This window comes from Telmatherina bonti, assembly GCF_933228915.1.
Source record: "Telmatherina bonti genome assembly, chromosome: 21".
NCBI lineage: Eukaryota > Metazoa > Chordata > Actinopteri > Atheriniformes > Telmatherinidae > Telmatherina > Telmatherina bonti.
The window spans coordinates 25,430,602-25,449,775 of NC_136630.1; the positions used below are offsets into that span (position 1 = coordinate 25,430,602).

At 39.6% G+C, this 19,174-nt stretch overlaps 1 protein-coding gene across 1 annotated transcript in view; it reads right to left on the reverse strand.

Moving 5' to 3' along the window:
* The window catches only part of itgb4 (integrin, beta 4), a 32,186-nt gene extending 20,395 nt beyond the window's left edge, over window positions 1-11,791 (reverse strand). Inside the window, exons 1-10 of the mRNA XM_079260958.1 lie at window positions 11,449-11,791; window positions 5,500-5,582; window positions 4,981-5,063; window positions 4,719-4,820; window positions 4,383-4,587; window positions 4,204-4,300; window positions 3,915-4,086; window positions 1,030-1,293; window positions 856-945; window positions 650-772 (exon numbers count right to left, since the gene is read on the reverse strand). Coding sequence (XP_079117084.1) covers window positions 650-772; window positions 856-945; window positions 1,030-1,293; window positions 3,915-4,086; window positions 4,204-4,300; window positions 4,383-4,587; window positions 4,719-4,820; window positions 4,981-5,063; window positions 5,500-5,575 — 1,212 coding nt within the window. The 5' untranslated portion in view covers window positions 5,576-5,582; window positions 11,449-11,791. The remainder of the gene's footprint in view (window positions 1-649; window positions 773-855; window positions 946-1,029; window positions 1,294-3,914; window positions 4,087-4,203; window positions 4,301-4,382; window positions 4,588-4,718; window positions 4,821-4,980; window positions 5,064-5,499; window positions 5,583-11,448) is intronic.
* Between the last annotated feature and the right edge of the window lie 7,383 nt (window positions 11,792-19,174).

A 19,174-nucleotide genomic window follows, 5' to 3' on the forward strand; every position in this document is an offset into this window, starting at 1 on the left:
AGCTGATTGTCCAAAGAAGAATGCTGCACAAGCCGATGAAGATGATGGAGGATTCTTCACACCCTCTCCACAACACAGTGATTAAACAACAAAGTGTGTTCAGTGAGAGGCTTCTTCAGGTCCGATGCAAGACTGAAAGATACAGAATGTCATTCCTGCCAGCAGCCATCAGCCTCCAGAACAAGACCTCCTCAAAATAATTATTTTCTACTACAATATTGAATTTCCCTTTGGGGATTATGAAGTATTTTTCATTTCATTTTATTTCATCCACCGGCCTGGTTTGGACGCTTTAGAGGTTGATGTGTTGTATATAGTTACTGGTGTGATGTTTTTCATTTGCGTTGTGTTCATGTAGACCCCTTTGTTTAGAGGCTAGTATACTCCCAGCTCCCCTCGTGATCAGTGGTTGGCCTCCCAGTCTCAGCATGACATTCTGTCATCTTGTTCATCCTTATCTGCTTTTTCAGAGTTTTAGAGGTACAAGGTAAAACAGATGTACGACCCATACTGACTGTTGTGACCTCTTTGTTGAAGCCCCTGCTTATCAGCCTTTCTGGCTACATTTAGTTGTGATCGTTCAACACACTTCTACATTTTATGTTTAAAAATATGCAGTTGAATATTAAGGTCATGCTTTGCCACCTACAATAGCTCCAGGCTGTATGTTGAAGGCGCCGTACGGGGCAACCTCTCCACTGGTGTTCAAGAACTGAGCCTCAAAAGCCTTGAGCTTGTCCTCTGCATTGATGCTCATCTTAGAGCGGATGTTCTGAAAAGAAAAACACCAGAGAATCAGCACGCAGACGCTTGACAAGAAGTTCCAACAAGGTACCAGCAGCTGCAAGCATTTACCTTAAAAGCAGTCGCCATGATCTGAAGGATGTTGGATGAGTCTTCCTGAAGAAGCCCAATTTCAGCGATGGGGAAATACTCCTTAAGTTTCTGCACATAGCACAAAAACATAAATCTGGGGCGCAGAAACTAAAGAAATTAAAGAAAACGCAGAACAAACCATGGCAGACTTACATTGTAATACGTGTAGGAGTGGTTGGTGACAGCGAAGATGGGGATGATGTTGTGTTTTCTCAGCAGACGGACCAGTGTGGGTATCGAAGGGTAATCCTGCTCCGTGGCCTTTGTGTATTTGCCGTCTGTGTCCAGGTGGCATTTCTCGTCGTTACGCGGGAGAATACCTGACAGCACATTGACGCCGTCGGCCTCGTAGTGGAACGCAGACTCAGTGGAGAACACCAGGAGATGTGTGCTGTATTTGCGCCAGCCGATCTTATCCTGGACCAGATTGAACGGGAGCAGAGGATGCAGGGATTAGGGGAGAGTAAGGACTGACAGAAAACGCAAAAAGAAAATTTGCTGAGCAGAAAACCTCTGAGAAAAAAGTGAAATTAGATGCAAAGAAAAATAAAACTAACTGAAAGTTCCCGTTCACATAACATTTACAGCTCTACCAAAGAAACACATTTAAAAAAAGGAGGATAAGTACATGTGTGCAGTGGTGTAGATGTCCCCTTGAGAAGTGGGCATACACAAAATTTTTTGCCCTTGTTTTAAAAAAACAAAAACAAAAAGAAAAGCCCAGGAAAAACATTGTTTCATAAAAAAAAGTGACATTTAAGACTACTCTATTTAGTTCACCCCAAAAATCCATCAGTATATTTGCTCATTGTCACATAATTTCTGCTCTTCGGTTTATGGGGGGGGGGGGGGGGGGGGGGGGGGGGGGGGGGGGGGGGGCGGAGTAATGAAAATACTGAACCAATATTGACACATAGAGCTGGTGAGAGACAGCCTCATAGGCATATCTACACATATCTTCATGATGTCTATGTTTAGGCTAAAGTTAATGCAGCTCATGGTTAACTGCACCAGTGTAGCATACTGGTAACCTTATCTGAGCCGCTGGGCGACATCACGCCACATGTGTAGAGACATTTGTAATTGTAAAAGCAGCATCACAGGGAGCTTAGAAGTTTAGAGGTGGGTATACTCTATGCTGACTGAAAAAGAGGTGGGTATACTCCGTAGACCCGCGTATACCCTGGACTACACCACTACATGTGTGAGTGCAGCCAGGCACCATTCAGACTGGATAATTCGGGTCACATTCAGAGGCGGTCCAGGACACATTTATCCTCATTCATTCAGCAGCTTGAAGACAAATACGACCTGAACTACACTGAAGGAGCAGCCGTACTGAGCCATAGAGTTGTTTCACATCTCCTCCTCTGCGAAGCACTGATTAAAAACGGGGCAACGTCAGTCTCTATCATTTACTGAACAAACATTTATTTTTTTTGCCAGTGAGAAACCTTATTGAACCGGATTGTTGAGAACATTTTTGTCAGATAAATGTCAATCAGTGGAAACCACAAGGCTTTGTTGGTATTTGCTGTGGTCTCTGAATCGTATAATGTTTTGCATCAGTTAAATCACAAAATATGACTTTTGCGATGCCTCATGTGTATTAACTTACACAGACCGCCTATAAACACAATAACGTTGAGAAAACAAATCAAGCTTGGAATGTAACAATGTTTGCAGGGCTTGCAGGTGATCACTAAGCCTCACTGTTGTCATAATAATAACCCATCCGAATGTTTGCATTTTTACATGTGTGCTGTACTCTGACATCCGCAGAAGGAATTTTCCTGCCTTGAGAGCAGGAATCAAGTCTGATGCAGACTTTTAAAGTTACAACAAACTGGTGTTATGCTGGGAAGAGTACAAAGTTTTATTATAATTAGGGGGAGGGACTTTAACGCATTAATTACGATTAATTAATTATAGAAACATTAACACATGAAAAAAATAGCGCATTTATTTGCAGAAACTTTGTCAGTGCAGATTTTCCTGGTACACCGATTACACTGATGCCCTGCTGCTAACTTAGCAGCTTCGGTGCTAAATTTAGAGATGTTTTGCACCTTTCAGTGAGTTTATTTAAAGTCTATCTTTTCTGGTGGGATCATGGACTCTTGGTGAGTAACATGTAGTTTTCACTTCTCTGTTAGAGACAGCTGCGAAGCCCCCCCCCCTCCATTAATTACATTAAAACAATTTAATCGACACTCACAACTAATTATAATATTAAATGCTATTGATTCCACTTAATTATCATGTATTTGCAGATGTCATTATCAGTCAAAGGTTTGCACACACCTCCCCATTAAATCCAATGGGAAAGTGTGTCCAAACTTTTGTTTGGTAGTGTACATAGAAAAACAAAGAATTTCACAATAAGAAAAAAGATTTTTGGAAGGATGAAAACTGACTTAGTATTTTATGAGACGATTTGCTGGACTTGAACGGGAATGTATCGGAGCCCGGAGCATTTAGGAGACAACCCAGTGGCCAACACTGGTATTACACTTTAAGTCCTATCCCTCACATCAGATTCCTGATGGCTACTTCCATCTTTTCTACAAAACCTGTGCTTATATTCAATTTTATTCTAATTAAAGACATTTAAAATAAATGCTGTGAAAACACAAAACTAAAACAGCATTTCAGGACCACAACAATGAACTCATGATGGTCCTGTCAACTTTATCAAGCTAAAAGAAAACATTGTTTTACTGAGTGCAGGACGAGAGGCACATCATCACCTGGAAACACGACTGATTAGGTCATTAATGGATCAACAGGTTAAAAATGATTAAACATTTGCAATATAAATAATAAGAGTTCCAAAATCATTATTCATTCATTCCAAGTCATTATTAAACTAAACATAACATTTCATTTGCAGTAGTTTTAAATAAATACAAACTACTTTAAATGAATATAACTGACTAAATGAACATTAAATTCAGGATTAAAAGACGAGTCATGGTTTAGCTCTTCTGTGTTGACCTAAGGTTTAAGCTTGTGTTGAGTTTTCTTTCCTTACTGACCCCACACACTGCGGCCTGCAGAATAGCATCGAACCCTCCCTCAGGAGCGTCCAGGTTGCCAGAAATTCTTTCGTCCTGGAGTTTACGGATAAAGGCGGGCACATCACTGGTCAGTTTGATGGCATTTTGAAAAGAGAACGGGGCGTCGCTGTTCGGCCACGGCTGTTTAAGTCTGAGAAAGTCAAGAGGAGGAACAAAAGAGTGAAAAGAGTAATACTTTATATAATCTCATAACGCTGCTGCGTCTGTGTGTTTAACTTCCTTCCTCCTGTCATCGTGTCTTTCTTACTTGGAAGGTCTCATGTCAGTCTGAGGCTCAATCACTTTGTCCACAAACTTTCCAAATCCAATGGTGTGATCATCTGACAGGTCCTTCACCAGACCAGCTTCAGGGGGATAAATACATTCCCCCATCAGTACCTCAGCTCACCTGACAGGGAAAACACTTCACCACTGCAATACGCTCACCTAGCTCGTTGCCCATCTGCTTCAAGTTGTCCAAGTCATCTTCCATAGAGTTGGAGAAGTCCATAAGTATATAAAGATCTAAAGGGCCTTTGGTTGGAGAGAACACCTTCACATCCAGCAGTTTCGCCTCTCCGGGCAGGAAGGTCATGCTCACCTGCTGCGGCGACACCTGAGACTGCTGGGTGTTGACGTCAATCGCTCGATTCTGTGCAGAAAGAGTGGCAATGAGGAGGAAGCAAACCATAAAGCTCAGGTTTAATTCAAAACTGTCTTAAATACTACATTTCAGAGTGTGATGGGATGAGTTGGGAAGGAATGTCAGCGATGGAGACTTACTTTCTCTATCATCATGCTGCTTTTAGCTGAAATGACGGCTGCGGCGCTGCAGCCATGGGCGAGTATGTTCTTATACAGGTCACAGCGGGGGCCTTTAAATGTCTGGGTGAACAGAGAGGTTTACATATTTGTGCATTGAATCAATAATTCCCAAGAACACCTCGCTGCAAATCAGCACTAAGATTTGGAGCAATCTATGAGTCAAAATGTGCAACATGGACGACTTCCATCTGTTCGTAGTCCTGCAGTTTTCTGGTCTCACCTCTTCAGGGCAGTAGGCGCAGCCTATCCCTGTCTGCAGACACTCCGAGCACGTCTTTCCCCTCGAAGCAAAGCAGTAGTTCTCTGTTGGGGCCCGGTGAAGGATGAACGGAAGGGGGATAGGTTCAGGAAAGGTCAGTCATACAGAGAATTGAAGCCATAAAGCATAGTCAGAATATTTGTGGGAACACTGAACACACTTCAACTCGACGTGTTTCAACCAACAGCTTCTCTATAGCGGTAAAGCAGCATGCAAACATGCAAAAAACATGCAAAAAAAACTGTCATCACATGTAAAGTTTGGTCTGGGATGTTGTTTTGGAAGTCACACATATTAGCCTGAAAAATGGGTGGAAAAATGCAAACAAATAGAAAGTGTCTATTGTCTATTGCTGACATCTTAAATCTCTTCTACACTACAAAGATGTGAAGCAGACACTGATGAGACATGTTTCAGAAATGTCCTGAAGGTTTTGCTGTTGTTTATTTATTATTAATAAAAAACAAAATTTGTCCCCACCTTCAGCTGAGATACAGGTCAGCAGGGCAGCCACAACGCCGAGCCCCACTGAGAGATGTAAGGTCCATCTCCCCATCTCCCCCCTGAAGGAAACAAAAACAGTTTATCAGCTGTGACAGACTTCATCCAGACAGACTGTTGTCCTCTGGGGATGTTTTTGCAAAAAGAAGAGAGACTCAAACCCACACCTTTTTTTTTCAGCCTGCAGAAACAAGTTAAAACAGAGAGAAACAGACAATAACACTGAAAGCAAGGAGACATCGTCTCTCTTTCTTGACCTCAATCCTCTACCTAAAACTTTTATCTTCGTACCTGAATGAAGGGAGATCATCAAATCTTATGAAACAAAACAGCAAATTAAAAACAGATGAAAGAACAAATGGTGAATTATTTTACGAATAAAATAAAACATATGAACTTGATGGCAATGAAATGTCTAAAAGAAGTTGTGATGACGTGTGATACTAAGATGAAAACGTTGGAGGAGCCTGTTGCAGATAAGGTGATTGGCCAACAGGTTGGTAACATAAAGGCAGTCAATGTTTAGCAGAAAACTACATCTACAGCAGAGTTCCCAAACTTCTTCTGCAGGGTCTCCTTTTCATAAACAACAATAATGTCCAGTGCCTCCCTCCCCGCGTCATTAGTTTAGTGGCTTGTTGTAGGTAAGTACAGTTAAAACCGTGTCAGTATTATCATCCATTCTTCTGCTGGTGTAAAACTTTTTAAACCAGGAATCTCTGCAAACTTCAGGTGAGCCGAGTTTTCAGTGAGATGATGCTGCTTTAGTAAAACAACTCTGCTATTCATGATTGGTATTTTATTTCTAAAGAAACTTTTCTTTGTGTTCAGGATGAAACGTCTCCAGGTTTGGTGTAACTTTGATTTCATACTTCAAAATGTAGTGATGGCAAGATCGAAACGGCGTTCTAGTCCGTACTGAAACTACTGTGGAACGTGCGATGCGAAACTACGTTCTGTGATCTGAATCGAGACGTGGAAGTCACGTGACTGGTCCACTTAGCGTGGATCGTTCTTAAGTGCCATGGTTGTTCCGCGCTGCGTTAGAATTAAAACTGAGTAAAACACAGACAAACCTCAGTGATCTTTTCAACATTCTGTCCAAAATGGAACAACAAAAAAAAATAAAAATGAAAATATTTACCACATTCACATATATGTACTACATTGTCACAAAGTAAGAATACTGATATTCATAATTATTTATCGTGTCTTTTCTGATTGGCGGCTGATTCATCAGCTGATAAAACATTTAAAATCTCTCTTAAACGGTTACTTATTTGTGAAGTCTTGCCTCATTTATCTGAATGTATTGTACCGAGCGTTTTTGACAACTGTCTTAAAATGGAAAGAAGTAGAAAGCGTCCCAGGTCAGCTGTCTGGGATCACTTTTTAATAAAAATTCCTAAATGTTCAAAAGCACCCCTTACAAATATAATTAAATTGTACACAGAAGCACCACATACAAATACTGACTGGTTAAAATGAAACATCCTTTCATGCTGACATCACTTTAAACAAACCGAAGAAGTTACATCAAACATCCCAACTCAGGACACATGAAAACGTTCCAGTTTATTGAGTTCAATAAGTTGAAATCACATTTTTGGCCACGAGATGTCACTGAGGTGATGTGTTCCGAACGCTCCAAAAGATCGATTCTTTTATTGGTACAGTCGTTCCAAACGATTTGATCTCGCAAATGTTCCATTTTTGCCATCACTATCAAAATGTCAAGATGAGGCAGAGGCGAAGACCCAAATGCAGAGATGAGCGGAAGCTGAGAAGGTTCCAGAGTTGAAGTTTTATCAACTAAACGGCAGGGGACTCAGGTTCCAACACAACTCAATGGACCAGCAAAGTAAAACCGCTCGTTAGGAGTATAAATACACAGAACCAAAACGAGACACAAGTGAAATGGATGAACTAAATGAACCCAGGTGAACTAACGAACAGAGACAAGACCGAAGAAGAAAAACTACAAAATAAAAGAGGAACCCAGAACGGAGAAAACTACACAATAACACATAACATCACAATAATATTTTGATACATACAACACACTGTGGTCTCTTATTTACCCACCATTGATTAGTACTATTACTTGACTGTTACCTGGTCCATCATATTTTCTTCTCTTTAATTAGTACTTGGAGTCTTTCTTGTTGATTCATTATCATTTCCCACTGGTACTTTTACAAACTTGTCCAGTGCCAAAACTCCCCAGTTTGGGAACCAGTGATCTACAGATTGTTGGGCAATTTGGGAATACTGTTCCTCAACTTGCCCTGTGATGGACTGGCGAGCTGTCCAGGGTGTACCATGCCTTTCGCCCAAAGGCTGCTGGGATAGGCTCCAGCTTCCCCGCGACCTTTCATTGGACTAAGTGGTTAGGATAATGAATGAATGTTCCTCAACTTCAAAAATGGCAAATACAGTAAATATATTCAGTCAGCTATGGTGGAGTATCATCAAAAGCTCCAGAGAATTTGGAGGTATCTTCGGCATCCCATTATGTTTGGGTCGTCAGACAGAACCGCAATAAAAAGAGGATTCTTTTACGAAGTAACCAGAAAAGCACTCGGAGAGCGTAAACCTTTACCAAGGCCTATAAAAAAGTTCCTGGATCTAAACGGTGATCTGGATCAGCACCAACATTAAATCAGTTCTTCCTTTTCACATTTCCAACAACTCCTATAATTTTAATGAAAACCCGTCCATAACTTTTTGAGTTATCTTGAACACAAGGAAACAGACAAACAGATAACCGCTGGTAAAAACATGACCCCCTTGGAGGAGGCAATCAATGTGCTCAGGATCACCTCCAGAAGAGTGCCTGCAAACTCAGTTTATTGTGCCATTTAAAAGTACAATGCTCCATCATTCAGAGAAAAGCTACCAAGTCTGGCTGCTCCAGGACAGAAGTGGCTACATGTAGCTTCCCATCAACACGTATCAACGAGGAGTGATTGAAGGAAGGATTCTGCTGCTCCAGGTGCGTACATACAACAGCAGCCGAAAAAGACAGGACCAGAGGTGCAAATGAAAATATAAATATAAAAGTAAAGTTGTGCCAGTGTCAGTGTTGATGATGCAGATGGTCTGAGTAAAGAAACTCTTCCTCGTCCTTTCTGTATGAGCCTTCAGGCAGCGGTAGCATCTCCCTGAAGGCAGCAGGGTGAACCGTCTATAGAAGGGGTAAATGGGTTCTTTAAGGATTCTCCTCACTCTGCAACATTTGTCGTAAACGTTCTGTAAGTAAGGAGGATGGATCTGATGATCCATTCAGCTGAGAAGATCACCATCCTGATGGCCAAAATGCCCTGCTTAGAGCTCCTCCCCATCCATGTCATGATGTTTCCTGTAAGGATGCTCCACACTGCAGGTGTTAAAGTTCTGCAGCCTGATCAGGAGTATGAAGTCCTGAAGACATCCCAGGTGCTAAAAGCTGATAGGTCTTCTTTACCAAAGCTGAGATGTTGGCAGTCCATATCACATCCTCTGAGATGTTAAACGTGAGGTATCTGAAGCTGTCCACCCTCCCCACTTGCACCCCGCCGATGGTGAGCGAGGCGTAGCTGCACATCTGCTTTATACTTAAAACCAGTTCTTTGGATTTGCTGACGTGCAGCTGGAGGTTGTTAAGCTGGTACCAGATGGTGAATCTCTTCCATGCCTCTTCCACGTGGAGATGAAGATGAAACCCACCACAGTTGTGTCGTCAGAAAACTTAATGATGTGGTCAAGGAGTCGTAGGTGTTGAGTGCATACGGCTGTATAGTTTTCTGCACAAACCGCCTGTGATATGCCGATCAGGAGGACCAATCTGCACAGTAAAGGAGTTCAGTGCAAGATCACTCAGCTTGGTGGCCAGCCTGGATGGGGTTATGGTGTTAAATGCTGATAAATATGTTATTAATGTTTGTCATTAATTGGTCAAATGTCTTGATTCTAACATTCAATGTGTTTACTATCTTCTACTGTGCATAAAATAGAAGTACATGTAAGTGATTGATCATAATATTCTGTTCATATTTACATTTAACAAAGCATCCTGACCTTTAAACTGAGGATTTAGTAACTTCCATACAGACTTCAAGTTGTCTTTATTTACATTTCTGCTTAACTGTGTTTACCTTGCCCAGTAAAACCCTGCAGAAGCTTTTGGTCCTCATGTCAGCCTGCACCTTTATTCAGTGGAACTGCCTTGTCCAGAACATTGCTGACTGATTTCTCTGGAAGAGACACTCCCTTCTGAGGTCTGTCACTTATTGACAGACCTCAGAAGCACATGGGGACTAATTATACAACCGATGTTGGCATGGAATATTTTACGACTTTCAACTTCAGCATCACATGTGAAGACTTAAAGACATCTGAAAGCTGGGAAATAAAATCCAAAACCTCTGCATTGACTCTGCGATGGAATGAAAGGGTACAGAAAATGGAAATAACAAAACTCATGGTGATCTGGTTAATTTGACACAGAAAGTAACTCTTTGGAAATCTGGATCTTGTTCTTAGGTGTTGGGGTAAACATTTTCCTCATACCTCCATGTGGTTTTAGCTGTATGCTGTACATTTGCTGGTCTCGTATACTTCTGGAGCCAGTTTAGGCATGACACAGTGTGGTGCAATAATCATTACAGGAAAGAAGGGATACAGGGCGGGACCTGGAAATATTCCAGACACATTGCTGTATACACTCCTCACAATAAAACCACTTTATAATTTTATCCTGGAATGTTGGATGGAAGACAATCTGATTAATAGAAAGAACCCAAAACCCCCCAGTAAACACTGGAGGTGGCGAGTGAACAAAGACCACTGTGTGGCACAAAATGTTGCTCTGTCTCAGTGGCAGCTGCAGCTTCGGCGCACGAAAAACGGATGATTTCTGCCCCGGAAGATTTATGACCCTGAGAAGGAATTTCATCCTCAGGCGAGAGAATGACCTGCCCAAGTTAAAAACACAGCCTGGAGGCCACATGGGAAAGGCACCATAGAGCCTCCCTGTTAACCTGAGCTGGCTACAGGTGTGTGCCTGACTGGGAGAGAAGGTGGCGCATAAATCACTGACTGGAGTAGTTCAGGGCAGAAAACGAAAAACAAACCAACTCTTCCACCCCAAAACTTCGTCAGGAGCCGAAACAAGCGCTGAGTTCCACACACATCAAAGGTTTTTCAGGATGGCGGTGAAATTACAGCTTTCGGTTGATGGGCTGCTGTCAGTTTTATTCTGGTTTTTTTTTGTTTTGTTCTAAAAGACTGAGACACAGAATGAGCAGTCGTTTCCCTGACTTCCAAACTGCACTCTTCTCTGTGCAGACAACAACATGCATGCCAGGTGAGCATACCACCGCTGGGCGTGGATGTGACCCATCACTGACAGGAGGCAGGGTCTTCTTTTGTAACAAGTTGGGGGAACAAACTTTAATATTGACGACAACAAACAAAAACATCTGAAAATCTTCTATATTTAGTCTCTTATCTCCTCCATAAAAACAGAAAACAAGTTAAAACAGCAGTTTTCTGTGAATAATTAAACACTTCATTATAATCTGAACTGATCCAGTTGATTTAATCTTCGCTGGATGATAATCTTCGCTGGATGATAATCTGAGCTGTGATGAAAGTAATAAATAATGACTGAAATCTGAGATTCAATCAAGAAAATCAATTAAAATAAATCAGAATTGGTCTAAAACTTCAAGCTGGCATGCCGTGCCGTAACCACGCAGGTTAATGTAAAGTTACATAACCAACTTTACAGCCATTTACTTTGCTCCATAGTTACACTGATATGAAGCAGCATATCAGCCAGTCAGTTCTGCAACGCTCTGCTGAAAACAGGTGGAGGGCATCGAAAACAAAGGCATTCTTACGGAATTTATAGCTGGAAACAAAGAGATTACTGATCAAACAAACCTGTGAGTCTGCTGTTGCCCAGTCCAAGTCCAAAAGTCCGGCAAGAAGAAAGAAAAATCCAGTTATTTCCTCCTTGGTCTGGTGTCCACCTGTTTGAAAAAAAAAGGCAAACCAACAAAAAAAAAAAGTTTTTTGTCTTCTTGTCCAAGTTCAAAATCCCCCCTCAGCCAAAAAAAGAAGATTAAAATCTTTTTTTCTGTCCCTAGTTTTTCTCTCCTGTGTAATGTGATCTGATCAAATATGAACTTATTTGCCCCTAAACTACGCTCCGTTAAGTGTGTGTGTCTGAGTGTGTGCAAGAGTTTTCTGAGTGTGCACTGTGGAGGGATCGGACACAGTGAGACTCAGAACAACGGAGAGAATATGACTGAGTGGTGCAATTTGATCCCTCCTTTAGTTTTCTGGACACGCATGCATGCACACCCCTTCTTCCTATCCAGGTGAGTTGTTCTGACAGAGCGTCAACTCCCTTCCGTTAACTTTTCCCCACCCTCTTCGCAGTTCAAAGCTTCACACCTCTGTGTCAAGCCCCCTCTCTCGCTGCATTCCTCCCCAACAGTAGCTCACCTGTGTGGGCTTGAGACTGTGAAGTCAGGCCCCTCCTTTAGGGGCCTCCTCTCTGTCTCTTGGGAGTGGCACAATGTGAAGAACACTGCCTGCAGGCTGTGCGGACTGCTTTATGACTTGTGTTTACTCATACTTGCGGGCACAATTTCTACTTGGCAAACATTGGATATTAATGTTACAGTTGCCACGAGTCTGTGTTCCTGTGAAGAGGATCTTTTATTTCCATTTAGCGGAGGAGACGGCAGTAAGGAGGGCATTTGCATTCCTGTACGGACAAGCTGACATGGCACAGTGACCCTGACACTGAACCCTAATGCTCCGTGTAATTGTGCTCCTACAGCTTCTCTTTATGTGGAGAGGATTAAACTAATGTTGAGAAGATCCTACACGGCCCACAAGTTTAAACAACCTGTCAACATTCAGAGACCTAAACAACAAAAGAAGTTGTGTTGTGTGTCACATACTGCCAAAACATGTGGGCATTACTTCACGTCATCAGGATGATTTTTTTTTCTAAATGTTTGTGAAACTTTAAGCTAAACCTTTTTTTTTATTGTTATTTTGGCACAATGTTCTTTTAAAACTTCTTTTCAGTCCAGTCCAGGTACCTGATGATTATTATTTAAGCCACTTCACACTGACGTACAAAAGGTTCAAACATAAAAAGACACCTAATTAGAGAGAAGAACCAGTACTGTGTCAACAACTCACAGATGACTTTGCAAAACTTGAATTGGATATGGATGGTACCAGGTTGGCATGCTTTTATTATTGTCAAATTGGTACCACATGGTGACATTGACACTAGGGCTGCAACTGACGATTATTTTAATAGCCGACCAATCTGTAAATAATTTTTTCAGTTAGTCGATTATTTTTGTACTTCCAGTTGACGCAGCTCTTTTTACAAGTTCCAGTATGTTTTACCCCACTCTCTTCATTTGATTCATATGAATTTCCCCCTGATTCTCAGTCAGTCACAACATAATGTCCTTTAGTAAGTTAAAAGAAAGACTCCGGAACCAGTTGAATATTAAATTTAAGCTTAACACCTGACTACAAATTTATTTTGAAACATTCAAACTTAGCTATAGTGTCATGTCCAAGCTATACAGAAAAGGAAAACAAAATAAATAAAATATTTTAACATCTCAATTTTTGTAGAATTGTATTGAAATTATTATTTACATCTTGAAAAAGCCTGTTTTGTAGTTAAACAAGGGCCAGAATCGTTTAATAAAATTCCTGAATCCGAACGGTGATTTAGATTATCACCAAAATTAAATCAGTTCTTCCTTTTCACATTTCCAACAACTCCTGAAAATTTAATCAAAATCTATTCAAAAGTTTTTGAGTTATCTTGAACACAAACAGATAAACGGCAGTAAAAACCCAACCTCTTTGGTAGAGGTAACAACAGCACATCGCTACTTGCTAATGCTAACTTTGCCATCTGGAATGCTGGAAACCACGACTCCGGGGTGCTTTCGTTTCAGATGCTCATGCATGACTGTCGTGGTGCCGTGGTACGCCAGCTCTACGTGGCAGATGACACATTTTACCTGTTTGACTCTTTGTTTAGCTTGAAATATCTACAAACTTTGGAAATAGGTTGCACCGCCATCAGTTTGTTCTTCGTTGTTTAAACAAAGACGCTGCACAAAATGACAATGCTGCCCCCAGCATTTCCTGTGGTGCTTTGCGCTATTTGCTTGGTGTTTAGAGTTCTTATACTGTCTGAAAATCTGTGGTTGGTAAACAGCGTTAAGTTGTCTGACGCAGCGTTTTATTAGCAAAGCTTTTACGGGGGTTTATAACGCGACGCGTCAACAATTAAATTTCACGTCGATGAAATTAAATTTCATTGTTGATGTTGTCAACAAATTGTTGCAGCCTTAATTGACACACTGCAGAACGGATCTGTGAGCCATCACATGTGGGTGTAAATACCCCAGTACAGCCACACACACACACAACACTTGTTCCATAAAAACGTTTTAAAGCAATATTTTTTGACAAGTTTTGACAAACAACAACTGCGATTTGCAGGTATTTTTATTGAACAGTAAGCTGCAGATCTCATAAAATCTTTATTTTTAAGAGAATTTTAAGATAGCAACTATGGCTGTGATGATATGCTTTTGTCACAATTTGATTCAATTCCGACAATTTGGGGTGCCGATTCGATTTTAAATTGCGATTCTCATGATTCTTCGATAATGCTTATTTTTGTAGACTAAAACCAAAATAAAATGTTGCTTGGCATTTTTTTTAATTTCAATCAGGGAAAAACAACACAAGAAGACAAGTAAAAAGATCAATAGAAACAATAAAAATAACAAATATTTTAAAATGGATTATTTTTATTTATTTGGGGGGGAAAAAAATCGATTTTCTTAACAAAAAACTATTTTAAAATTGTGGAGCAAAACATCCTGATATTAGATTTTTCGATTTGATTTCCCACCCCTAGTAGCCATGTAGTGTTATTTTGGGGTTTTTTCTACTTGCTGTAAGAATTTGCTTCCGCTGTTCGAAGCGTTTCTCCCTCATTTTCTCTTCTCGAACTCTGAAATTTGCTGTTACACCGCACCATCTTTACTGGAAATAAACTGGTCACATGACCTCCTACGTCACGTCCGAGGACACGTAAATGCAATAAAATGGTCTCCATCACACTTTTGCAATATATTTCTCCTCAGAAACATCTGAAAAACCACTTCATGAGAGCGAAAAAACTTTTTATCCATATTTCAGTCTTTTTTCAAGTGTAGGTGTTTTCATTAGCATCTTTTAATTGCGACATTAGGTTTTGCACAATTCTTTTTTTTTTTATTCTATTTTTCATTTCATTCTAGGTGTAGTGGAAATGAACCTAATGCTTGTTCCTGAGAGGCTGAGGCTCATCGCTTTGACTGACATATCACCATCCAATCATTTAGAAGGGGCCAGCTAAAATGATTGGATGGCGATTTTTCATCATGTCTGCTCATGTTTGAATTTTTCTGTTGGAGAATTTATTAATTGGTTGCAGTCGGGATATAAAGAGGAATTTTAACCTAGACAGTAAAAAAAGCTCCTGGAAAACATCTCCAACTGTGCCTTTAATAGTTACTCCTGTTTAAATAGACCAGGGCAATTCCATGCAAATGTCAACCTCACCATAAAAAAAGTAACCATGTTTAAAATAAAACCTATTTAAAATATATCATCAAGGCCTATATTTTTAAGTCAGAAATACTTTTGATCATAATAGTCATGAAAATATATATTTTTCCTCACTATAACAAGGAGATGTCCTGATGTAAAAATGTATTTTCAATGTAACAAATTGTCTTTGTAAAAGGCCAGAAGGGCAATAAGAAAATCACCTCCAAACGTCTTCTAACCTAATTTTTTTATCAGGAAGGGTTGTTCTATCAATATGTACAATCATTTGTACGTTTTTGTCTTGTGATTGGTAGCTGGAATGTGCTTTTATGATGCTCATTTATGGGACAGCTCATGTAACATCCATAACGTTTTTAAGGAAAAGTTTTTCGAAAACATCCATTTGGAAAGTAATTTCAACCAAACTTTCTAAGCAAAGCTAACTTTTATGAATTATTATTAAATTATTTTATGAATGAACATATTAGCAACAATTTGCCACCCTGGTCTTACTTTTTTTATGTCCCCGAGCGTCACGGATGTTACCGTTATGGACGTTATCCATCACTGACATAGCTGTTGACAGCTACTGTCACTCAGTTGAGTTTGCTTCACGCTGCCACGGTTTTTATGTGGTCACTGTCATTGTCCAACTATACGAGTAAAGTAACAATGAAGTTATTGACCAAAGCATGTGTGATGCTGCAGCTTAGACATCATCCTGATCTTTTTCACCAGACAAGTGTAAAAAAATTAAGCAAATTTACACTTTTTTTCAGTGTAATATCCTTTACCATCCTTTTTCCTCAAACATTTATGATAACTGTTTTACCAGCTTTTTATTTTGTATAAATACATCCTGTGTTATATACTTGGAGAAGTCCAAAAGGGGGCGTGCACAAAAGCATCTCTGCAAGTCTGAGTCGAGCTGAGTGTTTATATGCAGGAGTAATAGGTCTGGGTATAAATCCATTTTGAGCTTTGATTGGTAATTCCATACTGACGTGTGATATATGTCTGGATTTAGTGTGACATGATAACTTGTTTTTGATTGTTTGTTGGGGTTTTTTTTCCCTAAAGATCATGTAAACATGCTGAGTGGCAACAAGTCAAATGGCGGGATGAGCCTGGACCTCGATATTACCGCAGCAGTGTGGGATCATTTGGATCTAGAGCAGAACAAAAGGCTGCTAACATCCAAAGATCTCTGAGATGTCCTTCAAGAAGCCTGAAGAGATGCATAAAGACTGCCTCAAGAAATTACAGGAAAGCTTCGATAACCTTAAAAGGTTCAATGAAGAATAAAGGTGCAAAGGTACTCAACAAAACTGATTTTCAATCTCATTAGGATGCACCATGTTTTTGCCTTACATATTGCACATAGTTCAGGAAATCACTGCAGCTTTTTCCTGTTTCCTTGGAAATATATAAATAAATGAAGTTTCATTTAAAGACACATTTCTTGCATATTTGCCCATTTTGCAACTTTGCTTGCATTGAGGTACGTTTCGACTTGGCCCCAGTGTGAGCCACACATAGGTGTGAAAGGTTACTCACAATCCCTCCCTGTCTTTCCACCACCATATAACTGAATGTCACCCTGACTCGGATCAGGTCCTGCCCTGGACTGGAAGGAGCTCTGTTCTTCTTTACTGTACATACCAAACTGGGCAGTTGTTCTCTCAGCAACCAGATCTGGTCTGACACAATGGATCACTCTATCCTGGGGAACAAGACTCCTTTAGACACAACTCCTCCCTCCTGTCTGAAGATTTTGGCCGCCACTTAAACAGCGACGCCATCTAAACAACCCTTTTATGTGCTGAAAGAGCTGGGAGCGTGTCGCTTTTACAAAAGCAAATAAACTTAAACAAGGATGGAAAAGAAAGAAAATCCTGCATTTGAAAAAAAAAAATCAGATACAATTTCATATATTTAAGTCTTTAATTACCAACAATATTGACTCTTAGCCGTTAACAGAGTATAGATGTGAATGTATGAAAATCTTTGCTGTGAAACAGATAATATATCTAATTGGTGTTAATTACTATATTTAATCAAGTTCCAGAGAAATCTGTTAATGATGCAATATATTATTTATCCAATATGCAAACGTGCAAATTCTGACCTACAATATGACTTACTTTGAGTAAGATGCTGTGGTGCTGAGATGGACCCATCAGCAGCAGAAATAGCCCTCAAGTCCAACCAGCAAGCCTGCTGGGACACCAAAACAGAGCAAAAGCTGAAACAGTGCTAGTTCATGGTTTCTGGGAGGAAATTCTACAAGTCTCCACCTACAGCTCCTCACCAACTCCTCGCCAATTTACATGACAAAAACGGAGCTTTTTGGATGACTGGGTTCATTCAGTCCTAATGATGGAGTCTCCACATTTCCCCCCCCAACCAGGAATCCACTGCAGAAGAAACACGCGCGCGCGCGCTGAGGTAGTGGCGCACAATTTAGCGTAAAGCCTCGCGCTTACCGTTAGAACCGTTAATAACCTATAAAACATTTCAGATATATCGATAAACACAATATTAAAGTAAAAAATATTCTTTGTATTTTATTAAAAACAAAGATAGAAAAGAAATAGAGTGCAAAATGTTTTTATTTTGTTTTTATATTCATAATGAGGGTGGGTGGGAGGCACAATAACTGCTATTTCAGAAGTTAAGCTAGGCTATACACATAACATGGCGGCAAATTAGTTAAAAAGTAAACAAAGTCAAAAAAATTTAAATGTATTATTACTAATATCATTATGTTGATCTACCAAACTACCGTAACTGTTTACAAAGTGGACCTCAAGCGGTGAATTTTGATCTGGCGTGGACATATTGCCACGGTGACGGCAGCAGTTTTATATGAGGGAAAGTTGTAACTGCTCAGAACAAGCTGTACGTTGGGTGCGGCTCGTGAGCGCGCTCTCACGCGACCGCACACGTTCACACACCTGCGGTGATGAAGCTCTTATAACGATGATTCATCAGGATGAACACAGACAATAAAAAGGTACCGAAAGAACTTCACGGTCCTTTTTGCTTGTTTTGTTTTATACACACACACACACACACACATATATGTATACATATATATATATATATATATATATATATATATATATATATATATATATATATATATATATATATATATATATATATATATATATATATATATATATACACACATATGTGTGTGTGTAATTGGAAATAAATCGGTTACATCTTGTATATTATACCATATTATATTATATTATCCACCACAGCTGAGGCGTTTTTTTCCCAGTTAAGGTTTAGAATTTTTTTTTTTGGACAGAAAATATATTTAATAACTGTTACAAATGTTTAATACATAATTTCATAAGTATGTTCAACTATATGTGAAAAAAAAAAAAAAAAGTGTCATTATGGTATCAAAATTAAGTTAACTGTGTAGGAGTATTTTGTAATTGTCAAAATAATTTTTTTTTTTTTTTTTTTTTTTTACATTTCTTTGAATTTAAGCATATCATCCAAAAATGTTGGGATATGGTGTAAAACGTTGATAAAAACTTTATGTAATTATTTATTCATCTCATAAAGTCACTATTTATTCCTAAGACAACATAACATATCAGACATGTTTCCATTTCATGGAAAAAAGCTCACTTAGACTTTGATGGCAGAACTTAGAGGAGGGGCAACAAAATGCTGGAAAAGTAACTGAAGCAAATTAAAAACAGCTGGAACCAATCCCAGATTTTCCATATTTTCTGTCTTAACTTCTGATGTTATTTATGTCCCATCAGGAATGAAATGTTTTGTTTTGTTATTTTTTTAAATTTTAACATATTTATTGACAAGAATACAAGTTACACTTACCAAAAAAACAACAACAAAAAAAAACCCAGGAAGACTCACAATCACATCTAAGTTCCCAGATATGTAACTGTTAAATTAAAGTTTTCCCATACCAAGCTGACAAATAAAATAATCCTTGCGTACCCTTCTACGTCTGTCATAG